The sequence below is a fragment of the Lepisosteus platostomus genome, chromosome 3 (assembly GCF_059453375.1).
Source record: "Lepisosteus platostomus isolate fLepPlt1 chromosome 3, fLepPlt1.hap1, whole genome shotgun sequence".
NCBI classification, from domain to species: Eukaryota; Metazoa; Chordata; class Actinopteri; order Semionotiformes; family Lepisosteidae; genus Lepisosteus; species Lepisosteus platostomus.
The window spans coordinates 12,908,131-12,929,121 of NC_142613.1; the positions used below are offsets into that span (position 1 = coordinate 12,908,131).

General features: G+C 50.3%; 2 protein-coding genes across 10 annotated transcripts in view; one reads left to right on the forward strand and one right to left on the reverse strand.

Moving 5' to 3' along the window:
- Nucleotides 1-535: 535 nt before the first annotated feature.
- cdca2 (cell division cycle associated 2) lies at nucleotides 536-11,371 on the forward strand. Of its 3 annotated transcripts, none has more exons than XM_088624537.1 (15): nucleotides 536-909; nucleotides 1,534-1,645; nucleotides 2,911-3,102; nucleotides 4,090-4,226; nucleotides 4,721-4,865; nucleotides 5,762-5,973; nucleotides 6,581-6,680; nucleotides 6,857-7,039; nucleotides 7,148-7,386; nucleotides 7,850-7,913; nucleotides 8,044-8,229; nucleotides 8,405-8,481; nucleotides 8,852-8,935; nucleotides 9,034-9,199; nucleotides 9,545-11,371. In XM_088624537.1, the coding sequence occupies exons 2-15, from the start codon at nucleotides 1,582-1,584 to the stop codon at nucleotides 10,675-10,677; spliced, it is 2,982 nt and encodes a 993-aa protein (XP_088480663.1). In that variant the 5' UTR covers nucleotides 536-909; nucleotides 1,534-1,581; the 3' UTR covers nucleotides 10,678-11,371. The 3 variants fall into 3 exon arrangements, with proteins under 3 accessions (XP_088480663.1, XP_088480665.1, XP_088480666.1); XM_088624539.1 differs by having other exon boundaries at nucleotides 9,548-11,371; XM_088624540.1 differs by having other exon boundaries at nucleotides 5,762-5,955.
- Nucleotides 11,372-13,567: 2,196 nt separating this feature from the next.
- kat6a (K(lysine) acetyltransferase 6A) overlaps nucleotides 13,568-20,991 on the reverse strand; it is a 40,241-nt gene continuing 32,817 nt past the window's right edge. For all 7 annotated transcript variants that reach the window (XM_088624547.1, XM_088624545.1, XM_088624546.1 and 4 more), the window contains one exon: nucleotides 13,568-19,255. In XM_088624547.1, the coding sequence (XP_088480673.1) occupies nucleotides 15,663-19,255 (3,593 nt within the window). In that variant the 3' untranslated portion in view covers nucleotides 13,568-15,662. The remainder of the gene's footprint in view (nucleotides 19,256-20,991) is intronic.

Below are 20,991 nucleotides of genomic sequence, written 5' to 3' on the forward strand. Positions count from 1 at the left end.
ATGCATTGGTAAAATGGTTTTTCAAGATGAAAAGATCAGGTAGATCCAAAGTTTGGTATGCACTGTGTGTCTTAAGCCTAACAGATAAAGGGCACCTCTTCAGTTTTGAATGGACACAAGGGGACCTGATTCTTCAAGAGGTCAACGTCAACCCAGCACAGTTTTTCAGGATCAAAGGTGTAACATCAGAGAAGACAAGTAATTCTCTAAAGGGAAGTGACTGTAAACAGTCCAGTATTTGTAGAGGGAGTATGAAACAAACTGCCAAACCACCTTAGTGAAGCTGATTCTCTGCTGGTCTTCAAGAAAGGGCCGCACACTAGCAAACAAACGAGGCTGATGGGCCAACTTTTAAGGTTATGTACATTAAAATGCCACACTGCGCCATTGAACTACTGTATCTCGCACTGTAGAGAGAGCAGTACTTCTTTAAAATATCAAATTCACCTCCTGTCATCTCACTGGTTAGCCGTGTCACACGTGACTCTCACTTCGCTATCTGATTGGATAATTTGTAAGCAAGAATTCCGGGTAATAGAGCAGACGCGAGCCGCGGAACAACAGTGGGTTTCCGTTGAGGAACATATGAAACTAAAAGAAATAGGCCGCTATCGACCTTATTTAAAAATGATTTTATTATAACACACTGGCGTAAACCTCTCATATTTTGTAAAAGGGTAAATTAGGGATGTAGGTGGCTTCTTCTCCCTTGTTCTGAAGCGAGAACACGATAGGTAATATTGCGATGGCGGAGGGATACTGATCATGCGGAGGTGTAAGGAGTGCTGGAGCGCAGTTTGAATTGTGTCCTGTGTGATCGGTAAACGTCGAGGAGCTTAGTTGTATTTATTTTATTTGGTTTAATTTATTTGCATCGTATTTTTGAAAAACCGAACTGCGTTTTTAAAGGTAGGAGCCTTCTTTTTCACGCCACGAAATACAGCGTTGTTTTTGTAGTTCGCAGTTAGCTGTGCAAGCCGCTACTGTTACAATAATTCAGCGTGTAAAGAGAACCCTGTATTCTCTCCAACACGCCTTACTTGTTGATGCGCGCGTTCGATTATGTATGCTAAAGCAGTTAATGGCACAATTTGTGAATGAGTTTCCCTTATATGCATTTGGCCTGCTGCATTTCAAAATTCAAATGCTTCATAAAAGCTTTGGAGTTTTTCAAACTAAAGCTGTAACTGTGTTTTGGAATAAAATGAGCGAACATCACGTCTGTTGAGTCTCATCTTGTGTGATATATTTATGTGAGCAGCGACCCTGATTTCAATCCTGTTCTACAGCAGGAATAGGCCCTGTGTTGTCTTTCGTGACGTCCTGCTGTGAATGTAGTAGAAGCCACACCGGTAGTTACAGATGTGTCCTTAATAGAAGGCGTTATGATGTGTGATTCTAATAGTATTCAAAAATGAAACACCTCGCCCTTTTCTTTTGCTAATAGCTGTGAATGTAGCAGTGCAGTAAATGTAGTTGTTGCCCTTGGAGTATCAAAGAACTAAGAAGTCAGGATTACATTTTTATTTTCAGTGTATCGCTCTAGCGCAGCCTGCTGTGGAATGTCCGCGTGTTTGCAGAATGACCTCTGACCTGACGTGCTCTGTCCAGTTACCCCCGTCATGCAACCAGTCCTCGCTTTCAAGTAAGTACCAGAGTGACCTCACGCAGAGACAGCGGTCAGACTGCTTTTACCCAGGCTGACCAGCTGCAGGCTCTTGTATGAGACAGCTAATAAAGAAGAGTGGATTTTACTCTCACGAATGCTGCATTAGTGCATGTGGACTGCTTGTATACATCTGTGGATGCTCTCCTTAGTCAATAGTTGTGTTGACTGTTGCTGTTGGCTAGGATTTGTTGTCATGTGGAAACAAGCTTTTATCAGGCATTTTGACCCTGATCCATAACACCCTCCTGCTGGCGGCAGCTTAAGTAATAGTGCATGTGTGTAATACAGTTATATCGACAACTGAAGCAGCAAGTGTGTGTCATTAGCTAAGTCTTAGTGCCTGATTACCTGCCTGCTGTAAAGATGGCAGCTACCCTGCGAGACTCCAGAGTTGGAGAGCAATAAGCGGTGCCGTCACGTTGTTTGTGTGGTTCAAGGGGAACTGCAGTCCCAGTTTCTCGGGCAACAAAATAAATTCATTGACGTTGTAGGACATTTTACAAATTAAGACTTGAGCGTAAAACTGTGAAGTTTGTGGAAGTACTGTAAGTCGCCAGGCTGTTGCAAACCCCTGGTCTCACCATGAGCAAGAGTTCGAGTTCCCACGAGTTGTGACGTGAAGTGGCCCTTCCTGCTCACTAGTCACTGTACTCACTCACTCACTCATGTAATGTGATGTGTGAGTGAATAAGTACAGGTTGTGCAGAAGACATTTTGCCACAAAAAAAGTTCCAGCATGATCTGCATGCAGAGTTAACAAGTAAGTAGTATTTGTTAACAAAACCATCTCAAAGTCAAAGGCAATATTTCTATTGGATTGAAAGAGGTGTATTCACTAGCCTGCTTGTTTACAGTGTAATAGAACCGATCCTGTCAATGGAAGTCTTGTTGCCTTGTTCTGAGTCTCAGAATATGGCGCTGCGGATACCTGGAGATATTGTCTGTTTTGTGATGTAAATTAGAGGTTTTTACCATTTACGGTGTTGCAGTTTGAAGTGCACTTGTCAATGCTGATTCTTTCTAACCCTGAGATATTAAAATAGCATTGCAGTTTCCCTTGAATTGATCCAGCTGCGGCTCAGGCGTTGGAGAGTGTGTGCGGGGGGGTGAACAGTCTCGGAAAGACAGACAAGCGTGACCTGTCCGCTGTGCCCGCTGTCCCAGGGGTCCGAGTGACCGATGAGGTACCACTCCCCTCCCTGTGCCAGTGAACTGACCGGTGGTGTTGCTGTGTGCTGCAGGTGCGGAGGCCGACCCTGCAGCTCCACAGGAGGACGATGGGCGCCTTGGGGATCTCTCGGCCCACTGCCCTCCGCTCCCCCAGCCCGCCCTTGGGCAGTACAGCACCCCCCCGCCCCTCGATTTCACCCAGCTGACCCCGGCGGACATGGGGATTAGCTCTCAGAGCTTCGTGCCGGCCTCGAAGGGCAGAGGTGAGGACAAACGGGGCGTGCCGCAGCTGGGCTCGTGCCCACGATTCGTCTTCTGCTCGGGATGGGCTGCTTCAGGACTGAATGCCTTGCCAGCAGTTGTTGGCGTACAGAGCAGATGCCCCCCTTACATTGGCGCTGTTGGGAGTGTTTTTTCCATGCAGTATGTAACGAGCAGCTGTGCTATGCCCGTGTGGGGGTCCGATCCCGGTCACCCGCGGGCTCCGAGCACGAACAATGCCACAGCCCGGCCCTCTGCTGCAGGAGTCTTCCAGTGTCTAGGTTTCGAGGGGGCGATGTCGTTTCAGGAACATGCTCGTTGTACTGAGTCTTGTTACACATGGACATCTGCTAAGAGATTTATATACCCATTTACAAACATAACTTTTACTTGGCACATGTGGCAGTATTTAAAAGTCTCGTACTGTAACAGTGATGACGCCCGTGGCTCTCGGTTGCACTGTTACTGTTACATCTCCGCGGCCAGGTTACTGCTGTCACGCTGTAGCTTGGCCTTGCTGTGTTAAAAACTGGTCTCTTCCGTTAAACCCTCTGTGGAAGAACACGGAAAGCTGGGCTGAAACTGACACTGGAGCTCGGTGAATCGAACTCTCTCAGTCTTTCGATGTCCTGCATGAGGGCAAGATTCAAGTCAAGGGTTCAGCTTTATCCTTGCTGATGATGGTATAAAGATGGGGACAATGCACTTAATTTCTTGTGTTTTTCTGTTTGTTACATGTTCTTTCCCATCAGTGCAAACTGTGCTCTTAATAAGAACATATGTCAAATCAAACTTCCCGTTTTTCCACACACAACCTGGATTTCTAATTGATTTCATACCAGGGTTTCTAATTTCCTTTTGAATCGCTGTCTTTGTGACAGTCTGGTGATTCCTCATGCTGTTGTACATATTTTTGAGTAAGCGTTTTTTATTTCTGTGCTCATCCTCCTACCTCTCTCTTTGTCCCTGTGACCCCCCCCCCACCTCAGATAAGTCTCGATTGTCCCAGCTGAAGGCGAGGCGCAGGTCCACCATTGGCGTGAGGGGATCCCCCGAGACCAACTCCCTGATCTGCTACATCGCTCTGCAGCGACGGACCAACCCGTCCAAGGCCAGCCCTCACCAGGTCTGACCAGCCTGGGTGCAGGGCCTAGTGAGACTTCACAGGCTGCTGTGTATCTAATATTAAAATGACTAGAACATAAACAGCATATGATATTTTAAGTACATTAATGCATTTTTGCATTGAAACAATGTGGAGCTTCAAAAAGTGTTTAAACTGGTACTGAATGTGAAAACGTTAGTTTCGAGGCCATAAGCAGATTAAATGTGCTACATTTATTTATTACCTGGTGACTGTTTAGAATTTTCTTTAGTGAGTACACTAGTGTGAATATTTAACAGTAATTCAGCAAAGCCTCAGGGTCTCAGCTGTATCCTGCTGTAAAAGCTTTGGCATTTCTTTTTAACTAATATCACAGAAAGCAGGAGTGACCGATTGTTAGTGTAGTTCTCCAGGTGCTATTGCACGGCTGTGTGGTTTGCATTTATCTAAAAATAAATAAAAATAATTAGTTTATATGCCCTGAGACTGAAACACACTCGTGTCCTCACCTTCAGGCCAGCCCCTTCTCCCCTCACTCCTCCGCGCTGCACCAAAAGATGAAGTCCTTCCAGAGCTGCCTAGAGTCCCTTGATGAGACCGACCAGACCGAGCCCCAGCTGGGAGACCAGAGAGGGGAAGAGGACCTGAAGGAGACCCAGAGTAAGATCACTGTCCACAATTTACACGCTCTCAGAGTCATTGACAATGAATCCAATGAGTATTAGAACCAAGAGCATCTGTTGTGGTTTTCATGGCTTGCCTGTGTATAGCTGAGATGTCTTACCTGTCTCACTCGTGTTGTATAGACATTGTTGTCCTATTTCTCTCTGTTCTGGAAGAACAGACCGTTTTTCAGCAGGGAGCCAGTTCCTGTCCCACTGGGCCACAGCCTTCAGCTCTGCAGAGGCAATACAGTGGCAACATACATCACAGCAATCGGTTTCTATACAAACTGGGTTTAATCTGAGCAATGTCCTTCTCTGTCTCTCTCTCTGTCTTTGCAAGTCATGATTATTGCTGGTTGCATTAGGTACGTTCAGCAATATAAAAGGTAGGGTGTTGGGGGTGAGGTGAAATTTGCCAGCAGCCTTAAAGCTCTCATATACTAAACTGAATTCTTTATTCCAAGTGTCAGTTTTTAGTACACTCTTGTGTACTCAAGCGTTCTCTTGCTGTGTTCCAGCGGTAGTCAGTTTGAGGGAAGCTATTTTGTGTGGTACAGCTCATCCTGCTTTCATAAAGCCCAACTTCAGATAGGCTCTAGGAATATGGATTTCCCTGTTCTGCCTTGATCAGTATGGTAGAGTTCCAGGGTTTTGCGTTTTTTTTTTAAAACTGGCAAGGAATCAGTGTTTGTGCATCCCATGAAGTATCTGGTATAAGGGCGTGTGTATCACTGGGGACTGTTTCATGTCTATTTTGTACATACATATTTCTGCAGAGTGCCAGCATGACCTGCGATCGTGTTTTTACATTGGGACCTGTCGCAGGAGCTTCGCGGTTCTGTGCCTCCTCTCCCGGTGGTATCCGAGCCTGACTGCGCTGTCTGATTTCAGATGGGAAGGGTGTGCTGCAGGGAAAGGAGAACAGGCTCCCGGAGATGCTGCCCTCTCCCAAGCGCCAGCGCCTGGACACCCGCGCAGACGACATGAAGGAAGGCGGCGCTGGAGACTCCCGCTCGCCGGGCCAGACCCCCTACCGGAGAGGCCCCAGCACCTGGAGCGCTGGCCTCGCCGAGGAAGAGGAGGAGGTGCTCGACCTGCCCGCGGTGCGCAGTGCGCATTGTACACTGCATTTCTGCACAGGGCCACTGTGGCAAAACACTAGACACCTCGTCATCCTTCTTGTAACTTAACTTCACCCAACCCAATGACACATGTGTATTCGGTTTAGAACCCCAGACCCATTTTTTTCCCCTCTTAACAATAAGCTGTCCAGTTCTGCATGGAGACTCACCTTTACGCTTTGTGTGCCCTTCCCCAGCAAGGGGCAGGACTCCTGAACCAGGGAGGGGGGTCATTTGAGTTCAGCTGAAGCATCAGAATCCCGATCTGTATGTTAAGGCTGCTCCCTGTTGTCAGTCTTCTCCCTTGGTCCAATGGGTTTTCAATCGGCCTCTGACCTGTGTTAACCAGCGAATGGAAAACGCTGTATAGGTGTATCATGACAAGCAGGAGAGAGATGATGCGTTAAATTACACTCCCATTCCCTGGCAGCTTAATCCATTTTCTTGTTTTATGAGCTGGTAGTCGTAGTGCTGAAACAAAATGACCATTTTTAGTTTGTTTTTCGCACTAGGCAGAAATTCACAGGGTTGTTACTCAGGCTCTGGGAGGGCTTGAGCCTGATGACCTCCTTTCCCCCTCTCCCCGCAGGCTGCGCAGTCCCCGGGCCAGTCAGGAGCCCGTGTCAGGAAGACCCCGGCCCGAGCGGAGACGGGGAGCGGGGCTGGGGCCGGCAGCAGCACGGTCTCGGGTCAGTACGTGTGGGGTCACCACAGGCGTCTCTGGCCTGAAATGCTCGTCATTTTTCTTTTCTGACCTGAAGGTGTCTTTCCTGAAACGTGCACTGATGCGTCCCCTTCCGGCGGCGCAGTGCCGTTCTGGAGCCGGTGTGCCGGGGAGTCACCGCTGGCTGTTTCTCCTGTGCAGAGCGTGACGGCTGGAAGACCCCCGGGAGCAGTCGGACTGTCGCTGAGGAGGGAGCCGCGCGGGGGGACTGGCCGTGGCAGAGCCCCTTCCGCTCGCCGTCCCTGGTGTCCAAGGCCACCCGCTGCCCAGGGCCCGCCCCTGTCCCCTTCCCTGCTTTGACTCCTGTCCAGGCAGCGCGCCCAGGTGAGGCTGGTCAAGCCCTGGCTGAATCGTGTAGAGAACCCCCAGCACACGGGCCTCGCTGGACGTGCCTGCCCCGTTTTGCTCACTGGTCGCTCTTTCCTGGCGCAGATGAGACGGAGACGCTGGGCGGCTCCACAGTGCGGCAAGAGAAGAAGAGGGTGCGCTTCGGGCTGCCTCTGTCCCCGGAGTTTTTCGACAAAAGGCTGCCCCCTAACACTCCCCTGCAAAAAGGGGGGACGCCTGCCCCTGCCAGCCCCTCCACGGGATCCCGTCTCCGGCCTGTGCTGAAGAAGACTCCTCTAAGGCTACCTGCTCTACTGCCGGAGCTAGATTTCGACATCCCTGAAGTAAGACATAGTGTAACAGGATCATACCAGCACTCTAGAATTCTAATGAGATACTGTAGTAAAAGTACAGCAGGACAGTGCTGTTACAGTAGGGACTGTAGTAAAAGTGCAGTAGGACAGTGCTGTTACAGTGGGGACTGTAGTAAAAGTGCAGTAGGACAGTGCTGTTACAGCGGGGACTGTAGTAAAAGTACAGTAGGACAGTGCTGTTACAGTAGGGACTGTAGTAAAAGTGCAGCAGGACAGTGCTGTTACAGTGGGGACTGTAGTAAAGCAGAATGCTTGTGTAGGGTGCTATTACTATTTACATTGTACTGTATTCCACTGCTGTAATAAAATGACTTTGTCTTTGCACTGACCTCTCAAATGAGTATGAATTGTTGTGAATTGCTCAGGTTGTCAGTGTTGTAGGGAAGTGCTGCAATGCCTTGGACTGATGCTTAGTTCTGTTCTTCCTCTGCAGGTGAGCGCAACCCCTGTCTGCGCCCCCCAGGGGGGCGAACCCAGCTCAGAGACGGAGGACTTGGGTAAAGAGCCTTTGTCAGTGTGCTCTCGGCAGTCTCTCGGCTGGCCTCACTGTTTTTAGTTGTTACCAGCCAATCTCTTATTTTGTCAGCTGCGGTTATCGACAGCCCCTTCTTTTTTTCTGCTTGCCAGGCATAGCCCCTCTTGTGTTCCTGGATGAGCCTGTCTGTGACGAGCCACAGGCTGCTGGCCCACTCCCTGCTTTGCAAGATAGCCAGCCAGAGACGGGTGTGACGTTCCAGGATGAGACTGTCTGTGATGAGCCCCAGCCTCCTGCCCTGGATGGTGTTGCAGTGGAAGATAGCCAGGCAGAGACAGGTGTGATCTGACAGTCTTTGTAATTACCTCTCTAGCTCGGTTCCTCCATGTTTCTTTCTTTCTCTCCATCCCTCGTCTCTGTTCATCTCCTTTGCTCCTCTCACTGCTGCGCCACCACCACCCGGTCCTCTGTTTTGCTCATGTCACTGCAGCTGCTGTTAAATATCGCCCCCAGGCACAGAGCCACCCCCACCTGCAGAGCAGCCCACCAGCACAGGGGTTCCAGTGCAGTCCCGCGGCAGGAAGAGGAAGGTACTGCTGCTGTTCCAATACTCAACACTGCAGTCCCACTGAAAGCTGCAGTATTTTGGACAAATGTGATTTTGCAATACCCAGAACTGATAAGTTGGTTTTGTTATATTGCATCGAGGATGTGAATAAATTGGGCACCTGCTCTAACATGGGTTAATATTCTTGCACAGCAAGGATGAACTCCTAGCTTGGTGATGGTGCCAGAGAATCACTTAAATACGCCAATTTGCTAGTAGTCTCGGAGTACTGATACAGTAGTATTTGAAGTGTTCTTGTGAACATGTAGTTAACATGCCGTGTCCAAACAGATTGTAGGAATAGTGCGACTGTGAAATCTGGGCCTCTAGAATGTCTCCATCTCTCTTCACAGAAGCCAGCCGCGGTGGAGCACACACAGCCCAGGAGGGCTAGCACCAGCCGCTCAGCAGCCAAGAGCGCCTCTGGGAAGATGAAGGTGAGTGTGTGCGGTGCAGCCCGGTGTGCCCACCCGGCAGGGCCCCTTGTGCGCAAGGCCATGCAGCACTGACCTGAGTGTGCGCGCGTTGTCTCCAGGAGTCTGCAAAACGGCGCTGGGGCTGCAAGCCGGTGGATCGCTCGCTGTACGGGGAGAGAGACTACGCCTCCAAGAATCCCTCATTGAGCCCCATCACCGAGAGGCTTTCTAGTGGCAGCTGTGTTTCCGTAAATAGCCACGAGGAGCTGGCACTGCCATACTCAGGTGAGAGAGAGCAGAGCGCCAGAATAACTCAGACTGACTGCGTCACGTAATACTCCCGAGCTGCAGTCCCTGATCTGTCAGTGGGACTTCGAGCCCTGTACTGGAGGCAGGATTTAGGATAAAGAGTCCACAGCCTTCTCTGAGTCGTGGAATGCCACAAGATCAGATCTATTTATGATCAACATAGTCTAAGCCGGTGCTTGAAGATGCTTTTAAACTATGAATTGGAGATTTCCAAGAGCAGGGCTAGACATTTGAGGAACAGAACCCTGCCTAGAGTGAAAATAATCATGGCAAGTTCAACATTAAATTAGGCGATGACTGATGATTTGTACTTGTTTACAGCAGGGGAAGGCACCTGGGAGACACCTGAGATTCCCCTTGGGGACACGGCCAGCACAGACTCTGTGGGCAGTGCTGCAGCAGCAGGGCACGACGGAAAGGAATCTGCTGACAGCGGCCATTTGCCCTTGATGTCTGCTGAGGCTGCAGACCCTGAGCCACCCGAGTGCAGTTTGGAGCGCGCAGAGGAGGCAGACGGCAAGGGTCCTGCAGGTCCTCCTGCCAGCACAGATGCTGCAGCTGTGCTTCCGGAAGAGCCCGCGCCCGTTCCTGCTGGAGAGGAGGATGCAGCTGGAGCAGGGTTGCTGTTGCACACAGCCGCTACCCAGCATGCAGCAGAGCTTAACCCAGCTGCTCAGTCCAGAACAGCGGACGAGCCGGCGTGGGAGATGCCCGGCACTGCGTGCCTGGAGGATGCACAGCCGCAGCGGAAGCCGAGGAGAGGCAGGAGGCCGAAGGGCGGCAGAAAAGGCTGCCCTGGTAGCAGGAGTCTAGGGGCTCAGGCAGAGAGCAGCTCGGAGATTGGACACACTGAGGCAGCTGTCAGTTCAGACAGAGAGATGGAGCCTAGCACCCCTCCTGAGAGGACTGTCTCCAGCCTGCCAGCTCACTCGGCACCCCAAGCCCAGCATGCCAGGAGACACGGCGATGACATGACCAGGGATGCCACTGGTACCCCCGCACCACAGGGCCAGGCCCTGCCAGCGCCCGAGACGGACGGTGTCACACACGGCGAGGCTGCAGAGCACCCGGAGGGCAGGTCCCGGGGCCGCAGGAGTGTGCGCCTGCCCCTCCCGGCCAGAGAGGAGGCAGGCGAAGGGGGAGAGCAGCCCCAGGAAGCGGGGACCCCCGCGGAGCGGGCGGGGGGAGACTGCCTGGCGCCTGCAGCCGTGGAGCTCGGCTGGCCCCTTCCTGCCCTGGCGCCCTGGCAGCAGGAGATCTCGATCGAGGAGGTGCTGAAGCCCCTGCCCAGGGAGCACGTCCGCCGCAGCATGCGAAACCGCCGCAACTCAGACGCCGCCGGCCTGAGCTGGGTGCCCCGCTCCTCGCCTGACGCCGGCCACTGCTACTCGCTGCGCCGCAGAAGCCGCAAAGTGCACGGGCGGCAGCCTGCTGCGGAGACAGAAACGCCATAGAGAGCACGCTGCCCGTGCACATAGCCCTCTGTGCCAAGTCAGGGATGCCCAGTCGCTCGTCGGTGAAGGAGCTAAAGCAGAATCTCAGAGCTTCTCGTCTGATCGCGTGTCTTGCCCGTCCCTGTGTCTGAGTACGAGTGTCTTCATCTCTGGTTGGGCTTTGTGTTTCTTTCTCTTCGGTTTCTCAGTTTTTAAGGTGTCCACCCATCAGTTATGGCCACAGTGGGGTGGTGGAGAGCCAAGCTGTCAGAGCTACATTAAGACTGTAGCTTTCCTCCTGTCCTCAAGGGGGCAGCTGTTAAACTGCTTCAAAGCAGCAAAACTCAGTGCAGTGCGCTCAGAACCCTTCTGAGGATATTATTACCAGCTTACCAAGTCCTCGACATGCGTTGTTTAAGAATCAGTCTGCTTTTGTTTTTTTAAAACCAAACACTAAGGAACAGGTTAACCAGGGAACCTTGATGCAGTGTTCCTGGGGTGAAAATCTATATAAACTGAAAAAAGAACAAGAAAAGGCTTTTGACTGTGCCTTTTAAAACCCCCAAAATTTGTGTAAAGTTCGACAGCTTGTTTTCATTTGGGGAATTTTATTTTTGAAATTTTAAACTGAACACACAATTCAGCTCATGTTCTATTTGGTAAAAACAAAAAATGCTGTTTGGCTTTTGGTATTAATAAAAAAAAACCAAATCAATATGTTCATTTTTAGTTTCATCTCTTCTCTGGTCTTAAATGTGTTGGAGGTTAAACTAGTTTATAGTAACTTAAGTGCACTGTAAGAATATAAATAGAACTTGCAAGTGTTCAAATGCAGCAGTTTAAGAGCACGACTGGGACACAAGTCCTGTGTGGACTTGGACAGCCCTGCTGTAGACTTGTCTCCTGCTACTTGCAGCGTTCAAGAAACAGTGACAGCTGTAGCAGTGCTTACAGAACTGATACTATTCAGGTTTGGTGCACATGCAACAAAAAGAATCAGTGCTGGTACAGTTAAAATGAGAAAAATGTCTTCAGCCAGGAAGATGGAAGACGGGAGAGATTTGATCCCAGAATATAAAACCATAAGAGATCCAGACAGGCCCCTGCCCTACCCTGGTTTCCCACGCAGTGAAGCAATGACAGGATAACATCTGCTTACTGGACACCTATTCTGATGGAGAAGTAACACTTCTTTACACAGTAAAAATGGATTCAATTTTGGATTTACTCTGCCATTAAACTACAGAATTAGCATGGTGGACCAAGCGGTCTCCTATTTTTGCTGGGACTTGGAGCTCTATGGAAGAGAGCTCTCCGACCCTGCTCCTGCTTTTAAAAAAGGGCAAAGTCTGTCAGCTGCTGAGGAGTTAAGCATACAGTATAGTGTGCTAAATTAAAAGAATTTGGGTCCTTGAGGCCTGCAGAATCCTTAAACTTATTCCAAATGATTTCTAAATTACTTCATTTAACAAATCACCCATTTAACTGATCACAACGAAATTGTTCAATATCTTATAATAATTCCATACGTTTATATAGCACTTTTCTGGGCATGCCCAAATGCTTTACAGGTAATGGGGATTCCCTCCACCACCACCATTGTACAGCACCCACATGGATGATGCAACGGCAGCCACCAGGTATCAGTGGGGAGGAGACAGTGATGAAGCTAATTCATAAATGGGGACTATAAGGAGGCTGTGACCAGTAAAGCCAGGGGAAATTTGGCCAGGACACCAGGGTACACCTCTTTTAGCAGCCACCTCAGCTTTCCCAGGAGGTCTCCCATCCAGGTACTGGCCAGTCTCACACCTGCTGAGCTCCAGTGGGTTCCCAGTTGCAGGGTGATACAGCTGCCAGCAATTGAAAAATTTAAATATTGGCGATTGAAGGGTGATCTCTTTTGAGAAACTTTCTTTTGAACCTAAGGGTCTAAGACAATAGCTCCCATATCTAGTGCCGAGAGAGCACTCGCATCACTTCTAGTCTTCATTCCATCTGAGCTATCAGTTACTTAACTAAAGTCATATGCTGCCTGAACCTGAGAAATGACTATTTCATTATTTCAATTACCTATGAGTTCAGCTGGAACAGTATAGAGGAGTCCTTCAGACAACAATGGCAAAGCCCTTTCATGCTGGTATCCTCAGACTTAGTTCACCTACTACCTTTGTAATTCTCTTGAGATTCTAATTCAATTTTGGAGTTATTTCAGACAGGTCCAGTTCCAGTCCTGGACCATTGTCAGGGCTGGTATTTTCATTCCAACACAGTTCTTAACAGTGGCTTTAATTTAAATTCATCAGCTTCTCCTGGTTTTCTACCAAGTTACCTACTTACCGAGTGCTTGAGATGTTGGTTGGTCTTTGCACACAGGCGCTGCAGCACTTTAAGTTCCTGAAACTATTGCTCTTAATACATAATGGGTTTATTTCCATGCAACAAGCACAAGCTAGGACTAGACCTTAATCTACCCAACAGTTCAAATGTACAGCTCAATATATTTAGCATTTGAAGGCTTTCACTTCATGCAGAAGCTCAGGAGAACGTAAGAGTGGTAGAATGCAAACTTTCAACTTCTTGCCCAGCCAACGTGAACAAGAGAAGAACTAAAACTGAAATTAAAATGTTCTGAAACTGCATTTACTCCTAAGGAAAGGCATCCAGTTTGCTTCTAGAAACCAAACAGGATGCAGGAGAAATTCAGGTATGAAGACAGACAGACTGTAGAGGTGTGGCAAAACATTTTAAGTAGCAAAACCAGCTCTCGCTTCTCCTTGCACTTCCCCGTCAAAGTTTCTGCAGATCACCTCTTCTTAACTTTGCAGGTATCGGTCCAGCAGCATCTCGGACCAGTACAAACCTTTATGACTTCTGCCATGATTTAAAATCACTGCGATTCAGACTGAAATGGCTCAACATAATTTATTTTATGTTAAAATGTACAGAGTTCTTTTGAAAGTACTTGCTAAGAAAGAAAAACATAAGTGAAAATACATACAGGAACAGGGGAAGGAGACAAAGAGTGTCCTGGGGCCTGTGCCACACGCGGCCTCCATGAGCACTCCATCTTCCCCCTTCTCTCTCTCTTAGCTTACAACTCACCATGTACAATTACAAAGGATACAAAAGGGGAAGAGAAGCGATATAAACAGACAGGAATATACTGAGCTCATTTTTACATGCTGCTTCAGAGACGCAAGGAGTCGTCCTATACACAAAAAACAAAAGAACGCTAGAGAATTTAGAGATTTTCTTTTGTCTTAAAATAGCTTTAATATACTACAACAAAGGTAGAAAAGTCTAAAGATGAGATGGAATGGAAAGGTTAAAGGCATCTTAAGTCACTAAACGTGAGTTGTATTTTTTTTTCAGTTTTGAATTTCTTAATAAGATTACCCAAGATTCCAGCTAAAAAATACCTTTTTTTAAACAGAAGTGAAAAAATGACAGTACCAATATTAATATGCAGGATTTTTTTTCCTTTTTTATATTATAGAAAAAACATTTTCTCTACAATAAGTTTTTCTAAAGTCGAAAAAAGAGTCAGCTTGTGTCATAAAAGGAAGCTGCCCGATCTGATAAAATTCAGAGGAAAAAAAAATAGTAACAAGTAAAACTCATCACTGTAGAGTCTCCTCCACTCCCGGTCAGAGTCAGAATACTGGGACATTTAATTTCTGGAAAAGTGTTGCTGTCACTCGAATGAAAACTTCTAGATCTGCTGACCCGCGACCACAGCCAATGGGAGTGAGTGTCCCCTTTAATTCAGCTTTTCAGAGACGAAAGACTGACTCCTGACGTTCCCACACTGGAATGACCTCTCCACCTGGCAGTCCCCAGGAGCACTCGCGTACTCTTTCTCTGCGTACCAGTACCGTGGCGAGATGACAGGGCAGCACATCAAGAGAGCTCTGGTGACGGTCAGGGTTAAAGCGAACACAAGGTGTGCCCGAGTGATGGGCTCACACGTGCAGGTCCTGCACTATCTGCTCACAGCTCACTACCCCCACCAATCAGCTGGCAGCCCTGCTCCTTTATGCGCAGTGCGAATAAAAAAAAACCCTGGGATGCCTGCACATTCTAAACACGCAGAACATCACGAACTACATGGACACGTTTTTTAAAAATTCTTGCAACTCCTGTTTGTCTTTTGAGTTGCCATCACATCCTCATAAAGCCCAGGGCTTGCCGAGAGTGGACTTTCTCTTTTCATTGTTCTTAGAAGCTGAATAACGCGCGTCAGTAATGGCTTTCAGTCCACTGAACAGAGCCCGGGACAGTGCAGCCTCCTACCCAGGGAAGACCAGGGCGCCAGGAGACCGCACACTCCTCCATTAGCCTAGGAAGCTGCCACCAACCCGGTGAAAGAAGTGGCAATAAGGGTGTGTGTGTCTGATAGTGTGCTGCATAAAAGACAAAAGGATCTGTATCTCTGACTGGAATTAAAAGACCTTTCCAACAATACAAACAACAAAAAAATAAAAACATAAAAAAGATGGACTGCACACAAGCATTAACTGTTATAAACAAAAATTCATAATGTATAAAAAGAAGAAATTCCATTTCTACATCTTTTCCTTTTTTGAAATTATCTTTAGGTAAGGCTCCTATTTTAATTTCAGAAGATTGTGTGCACTGCTTTACATCTTTTACAAAAACACTTTTTTTCTATTTTCTTCAGTTGATCTCAGCTGCGCCCCTGCGCCCCTCCCCACTCAGATGAACATATATTCACCCGCAGTGGAAACGCAGGGGGAGAAGAGACTCGGGCCCCCCAGCAGAAAGAGTGCAGTCCAGCAGAGAGCTGCAGCCAGAGGTCCACATAGTCTGCAAGTCTGTTTTTGTCCTGTCAGTTCAGTAACATTAGACACTCCCTGGAAAACAGGAGGTGGGAAGAAGAAAAATAAAAATAGAACAAAACAAAAACGTCCCTTGCCCTCCTCTTCCTCAGGTCTTGGAAGGATAACAGAGACCCACACTGATACCCGTTCCTGCTCACACGCTCATCTGCTCATGTAAGGCGACTGTTTGGGCACGCCTGCGTTCATGTAGGTGTGGTGGGAGGGGCCAGTGTACATCATGTTGCCATGGTGATTTGGCTGCATAGGCTGCTGGGGGTAGGCCTGCCCCCCCATCATGCCCATCTGCATCTGCATGGGGTACTGGGCAGGCTGATTCATGTAAGGTGGGTTGCCGTGGTAACCGCTGTTCATCATAGGCTGTGGCATGCGGTAGCCGGTGGGCATGGCATTCAGCGGGTTCATGTTCATGGAGTTGTAGGCAGTCGGAGTGGGCATGAGGTTGGGCATCATGCCGCGCTGCACAGCCAGAGCCCGGGGCGTGCCCTGCATGGTGACGGCGCCAGAGCTCCGGCTGTACAGCTGCTGCTGGTGAGGCGAGCCCGACGGCAGAGGGGCCGACTTGGACCGGATGGAAAGGTGGGTCTTTACAGTGGCCATCTGGCCCTGCAGACGCTGCGTGTGTGGGGGTGGCGGGATGCCTATATTGGTGCCCGGCATGTTGCACTGCAGGAGTGGAGAGCCCAGGTTCACTGAGCTGGAGCCCAGGTTGGGGGGAGGTGTCATGGTGGGCTGCGTCTGGGAAAGAGGTGGGTGTGGCGAGGGTGCAAGCTGTGCCAGGCCAGGAGGTGCGTTGGAGAGCGAGACACTGGTGGCATAAGAGGTGACAGCTGCAGAGTGCGAGTAGGGCATGCCAGCATGCGGGTCCATGATGGTGTTCGTGAGCTGCTGCAGCTTGGCCAGGCTGAAGGTGGCAGAGGGCTGGGGGTAGCTGCCCGCTCCGAAGTCCTGGCCCATGCGGTCATACAGGCTGCGGCCTCCCCCACTGCCAGAGCCTCCCCCCCCAGACTCCGGGATCTCCATTATCATCGGCGTGGAGGCAAAGGTGTTCCCCATGCTGCACTGGGACAGTGCCTGTTGCTGCTGTTGCGGCTGCTGTTGCTGGGGGGGTGGTGGAGGCGGGGGTGCAGTTGGCTGGGGTGGTGTGGCCTGCTGGGGCGCCACTTTCTTCTGTGGCTGCTGGTTGCTGCTAGGCGGCCTCTCAATGACGCAGCTCTGCGGAGACTTGATACCACAGCCAGGTGTGGAGGCTGAGGGGGGTGGCGGAGGCGGGGGTGGCTGGGGAACATTACTGCCACCGCTGCCTCCACTGTTGCCCCCTCCTCCTGCTCCGCCTCCCCCTCCTTGCTGGATGAGACTGCAGCTGCTGCCCAGTGCCCCAATCTGGGAATTGACTACACTGCCCCCACTACTACTGGAAGACACCAAGCCAGCAGGAGCCCCCCCACTGAAGGGACAGCTATTGGCCTGTGAGGAAGAAGACGACGAAGGTGGAGCAGAGCCCGCGGAGCCAGAGGAAGAAGACACAGAGGAAACCGCTGCAGAAGACGTAGTAGAAGAGGCGGTCGCTGCAACAACAGCCACTGCTGCTATGCTGTTTCCGTTCCCTCCTCCTCCCCCTCCCCCCCCACCTCCACCTCCCATTGTGGAATCATAGCTACTGGGATTGTCATAGTTCTCTGTGGTGCTCTCTATACTGCCCAGGTCGCTGAAGCCACTGTCCACCACCTGCTGAGAGTGATCAGACACCGAGGGCACATCCATCATGGGGCTGGTCTCCATGTTTTGCAGGGAAGGTGCCGAGAGGGAGCCGGGGTGCTCTGGAGTGATCTGGGTGTATCCCCCTCCTCCTCCTGGTCCTCCTGCTCCAGTCACTGGCCCTCCTCCCGCTCCAGCCTCAAGCGTCCCAGGGGGCAGGCCAGGGCTGCTGACGGAGCGCACCGACTGCCCCGGGAGCGAGGGCGCAGCGTGATGAGCATGGCCAGACAGCGGGCTGCTGTGCTGGGAGGCGGGGCCGCAGTCCTCCACCAGCGCGAGCGCAGCAGCCTCGTCCTCGCCTTCCTGGCGGTGGTTGTAGCTCTGCAGCGTGCGGCAGGCTGCCAGCGTCTCCTCGCAGTCCTGGTAAGCCCCCGGCGGTTCTGGCTCTTCACAGTCCTGGGCCTCGCCCTGCGTGAGCGACTGCACGGCCTGCACGGTCTCAAGATCAAGCTCACTGGCATGGTGGGGGTGGGGGTGGGCTGGCGCATGGCTGTGGGAATGCGGGTGGTGCACGTGATGGTGGCTCAGCTCCTCCTTGAAGTCCGTGTGCGAGTGCGACTGCGGGTGCTGGTGCTCAGACTCGATCAGCAGCACCGGCTTGGGCTCCTCATGCAAGGGCTGCAAGTCGATGGGCTCCTCAGGCACAGGAATGGCGGTGACGGCTTCCACGGCCGCAGCCGCTGCTGCGGACTCCTCCTGTTCCCTGCGGCGGCGCTCCTCCTGGGCGTCAGGTCGGCTCTTCACCTCCTCTAGTTCCTCTTCCTCCTCCTCCTCTTCCTCCTCCTCCTCCTCCTCTTGCTGCTTGTCAGCGCCCTCTCTCACTGCGCTCCCCACCGTATCTAAAAAAGTTTGTGGCTCCTCCTTGACCGGGGGTGTCCGAACAGGAGAAGCTGGCTCCTCTTCCTCCTCGTCTTCCTCATCCTCCTCCTCCTCGTCCTCCTCTTCAGAATCTTGACTCTTCCTCTTTTCGTTTTTGTTCTTCTCGCATTTCCCCTCGAGGTGTCCATCGCCCTCGTCGTCGGCATCGTGGTCTTCACTCCTCCGCCCGATGCTCTTTGTCGGCCCCGCTGTGCTGGCTGTAGTCACCGCAGCCTTTTTATTGCTCCCCCGCTCTTCCTCCTCTCGCTCTCCATCTGCCCTGCCTTGTGGAGCTCGGGCATGTGAAGAGGGAGGTGGGATGGCATGAGAGGAAGAGTGATTCTCTTCCCAGGCCTCATCTTCGTCGTCGTCATCGTCGTCGTCGTCGTCGTCCTCCTCCTCCTCCTCCTCTGTTGCAGTATGTTTGTGGGGTACCCCCAGCAGGGTCCCCAACGCTGGCCGTCCCTGCCGCTTTGGCTTTTCTTTGTGCTCATCATCGTAATCCTCTTCCTCCTCTTCATCCTCCTCTCCCTCGTCTTCCGAGTGTTTCCGTTTCTCTTTCTCTGCCGCCACGGCGCTGCTGCTGCTGTTTCCGCCCGCCCTGGTGCTCTTCCTGCCGGCTCGCTCCTCCAGCTTCTGCTTCTCCAGGAGCTGCTGCTGCACCAGCCTCTTCCTCTCCTGCTCCTGCCGCGCTGCCTCCTCCTGAGCCCGCTGCAGGTAGTAGCTCCGCGGTTTCCGTCCCGGTTTGAGCTTGAGCTTCGGGGGTGGCTGTTCTTCGGTCAGAGGGGAGGACGGGTTCCCCGCAAGGTCATTCTTCTCCCTCTCTTCTCCTAGTCCCTCTTCCTCGTCCTCATCCTCGTCCTCCTCCTCGTCGTCTTCTCCCTTGCTTGTCTCCAGAGCCAGTGCCGTGCCTGAGTTTTCGCGGCTGACGGTGCTACCCGGCTTCCTCCCCGGCCGTTTCTTCCAGTGCAGCGGCTTGCGGCTCTTCCCCTTCGGCCAGCCCTTCTTCTTCTTCTTCACCGGCTCTGCCTCCATCATGTCCTCCTCTCCTAGCACCGGCGGTCCCGCCCCTGGGTCCTGAACGTGCAGTGGAACCGCAGGCTTCAGGACCGGAGTGGAATCTGGACCAACACAAAGTTACAGGCGAGATTAATTCACTGACAAAAGAAGGGAGGAAAACAGCAAAGACACCTAAAACACACAGCTCATCAGCCACACGTCTGTAGGGTAGCAATATCAAACATTAATACTAGTTCAAGTAGATACAGTCGTGTGAAAAAGAAAGTACACCCTCTTTCAATTCTATGGTTTGTTATATCAGGATATAACAAAAAAACATCCAGTCCTTACCAGGTCCTAATATTAGGTAAATCTAACCTCAGGTGACAAACACATAACAGATTCCACTCTGTCATCATTTAACAAAAAATAAGCCAATATGCAGAAGCCATGCGTTAAAAATTTTGTAGTACCCCATGATTCAGTAGCTTGTAGAACCACCTTTAACAGCAAAAACTTGAAGTAATCGTTTTCTGCATGAGTTCTGTATTCTGTATCAGTCTCTCACATCGTTTTGGAGGAATTTTGGCCCACTCTTCTTTACAACATTGCTTCAGTTCATTGATGTTTGAGGGCATTTGTTTATGCACAGCTCTCTTAAGGTCCCGCCAAGGCATCTCAATGGGGTTGGGGTCTGGACTTTGACTTGGCTATTCCAACACCTTGATTCTTTTCTTTTTCAGCCATTCAGTAGATTTGCTGGTGTGCTTGGGATCATTGTCCCGTTGCATGACCCACTTTCGGCCGAGCTTTAGCTGTCGCACAGATGGCCTGACATCTGTCTCTAGAATACGTTGGTATAAAGAGGAGTTCATGGTCAACTCGATGACTCAAGGTGCCCAAGCTGTATCCATCACCCCTCCACCACCGTGCTTGACGGTTGGTATGAGGTGTTTGTGGTGATACGCTCTGTTTGGTTTTTGCCAATGACCAGACATCTCCACTTTGGTCTTGTCTGTCCAAATATATTTTGGTTTGTTCAGATGCAACTTTGCAAACCTAAGCCGTGCTGCCATGTTCTTTTTGGAGAGAAGGGGTTTTCTCCTGGCTACCCTTCCATGAAAGCCATACTTGTTCAGTCTTTTTCTGATTGTACTGTCATGAACTTTAACATTTAACATGTTACCTGAGGCCCGTAGATCCCTAGATGTAGCTCTTTGGTTCTTTGCGATCTCTATGAGCATTATGCGGTCTGACCTTGGGGTGAATTTTCTGGGACGCCCACTCCTGGGAAGATTGGCAACTGTCTTCAATGTTCTCCATTTGTAAATAATCCTTCTCACTGTAGAAGGATGGATTTCAAATTGTTTGGAAATGGCCTTATAACCCTTCCCAGATTTGATGAGCAGCAACAACTGCTTCTCTGAGTTCATTGCTGATGTCTTTTCTCCTTGGCATGATGTTAACACCACCAAACTGCCAAAAGTTCTGCTTTTATAGAAGTGGTCACACTTCCTGATGATCAACTAATCAAGTGCATTTGATTAACAGCACCTGGCTGCTAACTACCTTAATTCCTATGAAAGCAGTAAGGGTGTACTTATTTTTTCCCTACAGGGTTTCTGCATTTACTTTTTGTTGAATAAATCTGTTGTGTTATCTGTTATCTGAGGCTAGATTTGTCTAACATATAGACGTTGGTGAGGACCAGACGATTGTTATTTAAGCCCCGATATGTAAAACCATTGAATTGAAAGGTGTACTTTGCTGCGTCAGCATGTGTAGGCTGCAAAGGCTTCTCGAAGAAGGCTCCACAGCCAAAAGGTTTTTTTTCTTCTCTTTACAGCATGGAATAAAC

Bases quoted from the DNA above. Each gene is read 5' to 3' on its own strand.
- cdca2 (XM_088624537.1), top strand. From the start codon at position 1,582: ATGACCTCTGACCTGACGTGCTCTGTCCAGTTACCCCCGTCATGCAAC. The intron at 6,681-6,856 runs GTCAGTACGTGT...TCTCCTGTGCAG, and splicing joins CGGCAGCAGCACGGTCTCGG to AGCGTGACGGCTGGAAGACC. The intron at 7,914-8,043 runs GTAAAGAGCCTT...TCTGCTTGCCAG, and splicing joins CTCAGAGACGGAGGACTTGG to GCATAGCCCCTCTTGTGTTC.